Here is a 6,963-nt window from a genome sequence, read left to right as displayed (position 1 = left end):
CAAAATATGTTTTAGACACTGCGTCTCCCCCTCTCCTTCCCGCGATGAACAATTAAATTTTCAGTGAAAACTGTTAGAAGGAAAAAAAAAAACAGAATCAGAGAAAAAGCACCAGTGCCCTGAGTAGCCCTAAGTAGCCCTTGTGCTTTTGACGTCACTGCTCATGGCCTAAGGCCGTAACAAAGCCAATAAAGGCTGGCAACACCCGAAATCAATCCAGCTCCAAGCCTCCTCTCTGGCACCCAGCCATGAAGCTACTTTTTCCTATCTTTGCTAGCCTCATGCTACAGTACCAGGTGAATTCAGGTAATGTGGACTTCTGGGTTTACGAGGGCTTGCTATGAGGAAACAGGAACTGGACTGCTTGTGACAATAGGAAGGCAAAGAGATGGTAGAGGTGCTATACTACTGCTTCAGTCATGCATCACCCCTGTGGTGCCCCCTTGGGCCTCAACCCTTAGACTTTGTCTAATGGTGTCACCCTGAAAGCTATAGGCTATTTTCTGTATACGCCCTGTGTGTGTGTGTGTGTGTGTGTGTGTGTGTGTGTGTGTGTGTATTCTGTATATCCAATAGATAATGATGTTCTCCTAAGATTTAGCCCAGGTCTATCTTATTCCAGGTCTCTTTCTGGTTTAAACTACCTCTTAAAGCTAAGGTTTAAAGGAGGAACAATCCCCCACCTTTAATGCTCATAAGAAATTTTTCATGGCTGGGAATATGGTTCAGTGGTAGAGTGCTTGCCCAGCATGCATGAAGCCCTGGGTTCAATTCCTTAGTACCACATAAACAGAAAAAGCCAGAAATGAAGCTGTGCTTCAAGTGGTAGAGTGCTAGCCTTGAGCAAAAGAAACTCAGGGACAGTGTCCAGGCCCTGAGTTCAAGCCCCAGGACTGGCAAAAAAAAAAAAATTTTTTTCCGTGTGTGTTCCAGTAGTGGAGCTTGAACTCGGGGCCTGAGCATTGTCCCTTAGCTTTTTCACTCAAGCCTAGTGCTCTCCCATTTGAGCCAGGATTCCACTTCTGGCTTTTTGCTAGCCAATTAGAGATGTGTCTTATGGATTTACTTGCCCAGGCTGGCTTCAAACCATGAATTCTCAGACCTCAACCTCCTGAGTAGCAAGGATTACAGGTGTGAGCCATCAGCACCTGGATCAAAAAAGAAATTTTTTTTCCTTCATAGGATTTAGTATTTGTTCTCTATCTCACCTCTTTGCTATTTCTACAGTCTTATTCCTTTCATGTTTTTGTCTTCCTGAAACCCCTACACCCACCCATCCACCCATTCTCATATAAGGGCATCTAGAGGTACAAAAGTTTGAGCAAGAAGATTGGCCTTTGTTTCTGAAAAATAAGATCTTTGAGGGAGGGGCTGGGAAGGTGGCTCAGTGGTAGAGTGCTTGCCTGGCATGCATGAGGCCCTGGGTTCGATTCCTCAGCACCACATAAGCAGAGAAAGCCAGAAGTGGGGCTGAGGCTCAAGTGGTAGAGCGCTAGTCTACAGTTGAAGAGCTGAGGGACAGTGCCCAGGCCCAGAGTTCAGGCCCCACAACCGACAAAAAAAAAAAAAATCTTTGAGGGACAATATCCAGAGAGGCTGAGAGCGACACACCATCCTATCTCCAGCTCTAGAGACTGTGAAGGACAAAGAGATCGAGGAGCACTGGGTTTGACCAGATAGCACCTCTGAAAAATTCTACTAACTCTCATTTCTAGTTCTTGTTTGGTTTCATCATGTTATGTCATGTCCTCCAATCCAGCCATTTTGTTGCAAGTGGTAGAATGTTGTTTGTGGGGGGAGGGGGTCAGTTATAGGGCTTGAACTCAGGGCCTGGGCACTGTCCCCAAGCTCTTTTTGTTCAAGGCTAGCATTCTACCACTTTGATCCACAGGGCTACTTCTGGTTTTCTGGCTTTGAACCATGATCTTTAGATGTCAGCCTCCTGGGGCTGGGAAGGTGGCTCAGTGGTAGAGTGCTTGCATTGCATGCATGAGGCCCTGGGTTCAATTACTCAGCACCACATAAGCAGAAAACACCCAAAGTAGCACTAAGGCTCAAGGGTAGAGCGCTATCCTTGGGCTAAAGAGCTGAGAGGCAGCGCTCAGGCCCAGAGTTCAAGGCCCATGACCAACCAAAAACAAAAAAGATCTCAGCCTCCTGATTAGCTAGGATTACAGGTATGAGCAACCATCACCTTGTAGAATTTCATTCTTCATTACCACTACACAGAAAGACAAGTACTACTCTACATATTCTCTCTCTCTCCCTCTCTCTCTCTTTCTCCTCATATATGGAAGTTTTTTTATTAAAAATAATCATTAGCCATGTGCCAGTGGATCATGTCAGTAGCCTAGCTACTCATGAAGCTGAGATCTAAGGATCCCAGTTCAAACCCAGCCTGGGCAGAAAAATCTCAATGAGATTTAACTCCAATTAACCACTCAAAACTGAAAGTGGCACTGTGGCTCAAGTGGTAGAGCTCTAGCCTTGTGCACAAAGAGACTCAAGGACAATGCGCAGGCCCTGAGTTTAAGCCTCACAACTGACAAAAAAAAATCATCATCATAAGTTACCCCAGTGGGATATAGACCAGTCATTACTAGAGGTTGGCAAAGGAAAGAGAAGGTGGATAAAGAAGGCTATGTTCCTGCTGGGCACCAGTGGCTCACGCCTGTAATTCTAGCTACTCAGGAGGCTAAGATCTGAGGACCATGGTTCAAAGCCAGCCCGGGCAGGAAAATCCGTGAAACTCTTATCTCCAAATAACCACCAGAAAAACTGAAAGTGGTGCTGTGGCTCAAGTGGGAGAGCACCTGCCTTGAGCTGAAGAGCTGAGGGACAGCGCCCAGGCCCAGAGTTCAAGCCCCACAACCAACAACAACAACAACAAAAAGGCTATGTTGGATCAGTGTACACTGTATCCATGATATTGAAATATCACACCAGACCCCAAGTCATACATCCAATTAATAATGCTTACTTGAAAAACTAATTTTAATTCTTTCTTGGAATAGTTTTATGATGGATTTCACAGTCAGTGGTAATTCCTAGGGTTGTAGGATAAGAGAGCAAGGCTCTGCAAGTTGCTAAGATAGCTGGCCCAGGGGGGTGGGGGGTGGGGGGAAGGCATTGTCCTAAAAACAATTACTTGGCTTCCATATTCTTTCCTCTTTGGATCCCCAGTTATTGGTTGGTTGGTTGGTTAGTTTGTTAAGTTATTGGAGGAAAGCAGACTAAAGGAGAGATTTATTTTGGATTCCACAGATATTGACAGACTCTCTTGACCTGCCTAAGAGCTTCCATCAGTATTCCTTTTATCGGGGGACGGGGGGGGGGGGGGGGGGGAGGGGGGGGGGAGGAGGCTGGGAAGGGATGTGAAGGGTAAACAAAGGAGGAGGCTGCAATGCTTGACAAGAAATGTACTCATTATCTTGCCCATGTAATTGTAACCCCTCTGTACAGTATGTTCACAAAAAAATTAAAATTAAAATTAAAAAAAAATATTCCTTTTAACCACTAGCCTTAAGGATTACCTCCCTCTTGCTCTGTTCACCTTCCAGCAGTTTTAACCACATCTCTAGTTGTTAACCATGACCCAATGGTTTCTCTTTCTTCTCTGTGCAGAATTTTTGGCCATTAAGAAGTGTTTAATGGGTTTTGGGAAATGCAAGAACACCTGTCGCGTGGATGAGAAAGAAATACAGAAATGCAAGAAGAAAAAATGCTGTGTTGGCCCCAAAGTGATCGAACTGATTAAAAACTACCTACAACATGAAATACCCAATATACCAGATGACAACCTTGTGGAAATGCTCAAGAATGAAAAGAACATTAGTGTTCTGATGCAAAGAACACTTAAGTCCCCTGTTCTGTCCCAAATGAAAAACCCCAATACCAATTCTGCCATCATCCCAAATGACCCACAGGGGAAACGCAGCAGCAGCAGCAGCAGCAGCAGCAATACCAGGACACCAAAATATACGACATGCACGGCAACTTTCTCCAGGAGTATCACCAAACAAAGCCCAAAGCCTGCCACCTCCTCCTCACCACCACCACCATAAATCCTGCCCACACCACCAATGGCTCTGGAGAAAACTCAGGACCTGTGATAGGGGTCCTGTCCTTCACACCTCAAGCTGGTCTCGCAACTCAAAGAATCCCAAGCTCAACTGAAACAAGCTCCACAATTAAATAAAATATACAACTGTGTCTTTGGTCATTTGGTTTCAATCAATACAGCCCAAGCACCTACAGCTGGTGTTACGTTACCATTGTCACGGTGACCTTAGAGATGAGGCTGGGGTGGAGGGATGGAATTTTACATGGAGTAACCAGGGACGGAGCAAGGCCAGGACCACTGACTGACTGAGCACCAAGTCTGGATCATGACTGGCCCACATCATGTCTCCACTAATGAACACAGGACTCTAATAAACTGTGCTTTTTCTAGAGCGACAGGAAGGAAAGTATAAGACAATATGCTGGCTTGCTTGCTTTTGTGGGGAGAGCAGGGGGGGAAACCCATAAACCAACAAAACGTGAGGAAAGCATAGCTGGATGCTGGTGGCTCGCGCCTGTCATCCTTGTTACTCAGGAGGCTGAGATCTGAGAATCAAGGTTCAAAGCCAGTCTAGGCAAGAAAGTTTGTGAGACTTTTCTTTTTCTTTTTCTTTTTTTTCAGTCCTTTGGGCTTGAACTCGGGACCTGGGTGCTGTCCCTGAGCCTCTTTGGGCTCAAGGCTAGCACTCTACCACTTGAGACATAGCACCACTTTCAGATTTTTCTTTTTTTGGGGGGGAGGGGTGTGGTCGTGGGGCCTGAACTCTGGGCCTGGGCGCTGTCCCTCAGCTCTTCAGCTCGGCTAGCGCTCTACCACTTCAGCCACATTGCCACTTCCGGCTTTTTTCTTTTTGCTTTTGTGGTGCTGAGGAATCGAACCCAGGGCCTCATGTGCCCCGGCCCGCAGGGTCGGTCAACAAGGGCTCAAAAAGGAACTGACCTGAATGAGAGACAAACCAGGCACGAGGAAGGAGACCAAGACAGGGTTCTGATCAAGGTCTCAAACTTTATTTTTTACACAGCAGTATATATAGCACGCTGAGCAGGGTAATTAACATCAGCAGGTCAATAGGGTTGCTAGGCACCAAAACTGCAAAGTATATCTTGTAAAAGGTCATAGGTGGGGAATCTTCAGAAGGTGCCAAGCAATGTTGTCAAGCAGGACATCGGTAAGTTGTAAGGCTTAACGGCTCTTATGCAATGCGGTGGCGCCAAGCAATGTTGTCAAACAGGGTATCAATAGGCTCCAAGGCTTAACAGCTCTTATCAAGGTAGTAGCTATGTTTTCTTAGCAAACAGCACTTGGTTGAAGGTAGTAGCTGTATTTTCTAGCAAACAGCACTTGGTTCAAGGTAGTAGCTGTATTTTCTAGCAAACAGCACTTGGTTCCCGGCACTCATGCATGCAAGGCAAGCACTCTACCACTGAGCCACCTTCCCAGCCCATTTCCAGCTTTTTCTAAGTAGTTGGAGATAAATGTCTGATAGACTTTCCTGCCCAAGCTTTGAACCATGATCCTCAGATCTTAGCCTCCTCAGTATCTTGGACTACAGGGGTGAGCCACTGGCACCCAGCTCATGAGACTCTTATCTCCAATTAATCACCAAAAAGCCAGATGTGGACCTGTGGCTCAAGGGGGCAAATGCCAGCCTTTCATAAAGAAAAGGTCAGGAGAAGTACAAGTTGTCATGTCGAAAACGAACTTTACAACTTTGGTGGGGGGGGAGGATTTGGTGGGGGGGGCGGGGGGGAGGCTGGGGAAGGGATGTGAAAGGTAAACAAAGGAGGAGGCTGCATTGCTTGATAGGAAATGTACTCATTATCTTGCCCATGTAATTGTAACCCCTCTGTACAGTATGTTCACAATAAAAAAAAAAAAAAAAAAAAAGGTCAGGATAACACCGAGGTCCTGAGTTCAAGCCCCAGGACCAGGTAGAATCAGGTATAATTAATTTTCAGAAGATTAGTTTAATATCCAAAACAATGGCATATCAATATGTAAATCAACATAAATCACTAACATAATTTTACATGCATTTTATGCTAAATGTTCAGAATATCATACATGCATTACACTGAAAGCACATTACCACTTGGTTGGCCACATTTCCAGGGGACAGAGTTACACATGGCTAGAGGAAAACATAGCTCAAGGTTAAAGAGGTGTTTTGTTTGGCTGGGTTTTGTGCTGGTACTAGGTCTTCAAACTCAGGGCCTTGAACTCTCACTTGGCTTTTTCACTCTAGATTAGTGCTCTACCATTTGAGTCACATCTCTACTCTGGCTTGTTTGCTGGTTAAGCCTGGCACTGGCTCAAAGACCAATGGAGCAGAATAAAAGACTCCAAAACAAACACATACACCTATAGGCACTCCAGACAAAGGTGCCAAAAAATATTCACAGAGGGGAGACAGCTTCAACAAGTGATGGTGTAATCCTAGCTACTCTGGAGATTGAGGGCCTCAGTTCAAAGCCAGCCTAGGCACTTATATCCAAATGACTACCCAAAAGCTGGAAGTGGAGCTATGGCTCAAGTGGTAGAATGGTATAGCCTTGAACAAAAAAGCTAAGGGATAATGCCCAGGCCCTGAGTTCAAGCCTCAGGACTGGCAGAAAAAGAGAGAAGGGCGTTGGGGGCGGGGGGGGGGGGAGGGGGAACAGAGACAGAGACAGAAAGAGGGGAAAGAAAGGAAGGAGAGGGAAGGGGGAGGGAGGGAGGGAGAGAGAAGGAAGGAAGGAAGGAAGGAAGGAAGGGAAGAGAGGGAGGGAGGGAAGGAAGGAGGGAGGGAGAGGGAAGGAGGGAGGGAAGGAAAAGAAAATAGCAATAAATGCCAGTGACAATGTGGAGGGAAAGGAAACCTTATGTACTGTTGATAAACATCTAAATTAGTCCAACTATTA

General features: G+C 45.8%; 1 protein-coding gene across 1 annotated transcript; it reads left to right on the top strand.

The window, feature by feature from the left end:
- The first annotated feature begins 241 nt into the window (after positions 1–241).
- On the top strand, positions 242–4,064 carry Defb129 (defensin beta 129). The gene is made up of 2 exons (XM_042694253.1): positions 242–306; positions 3,625–4,064. The coding sequence occupies exons 1-2, from the start codon at positions 249–251 to the stop codon at positions 4,062–4,064; spliced, it is 498 nt and encodes a 165-aa protein (XP_042550187.1). The 5' UTR covers positions 242–248.
- Positions 4,065–6,963: the final 2,899 nt, after the last annotated feature.

This window comes from Dipodomys spectabilis, unplaced genomic scaffold (genome assembly GCF_019054845.1).
Source record: "Dipodomys spectabilis isolate Male_0828 unplaced genomic scaffold, ASM1905484v1 ptg000175l, whole genome shotgun sequence".
Taxonomy (NCBI): Eukaryota; Metazoa; Chordata; class Mammalia; order Rodentia; family Heteromyidae; genus Dipodomys; species Dipodomys spectabilis.
The sequence above is the reverse complement of the archived record's forward strand: the minus strand, read 5'-3'. Positions and strand labels throughout refer to the sequence as shown.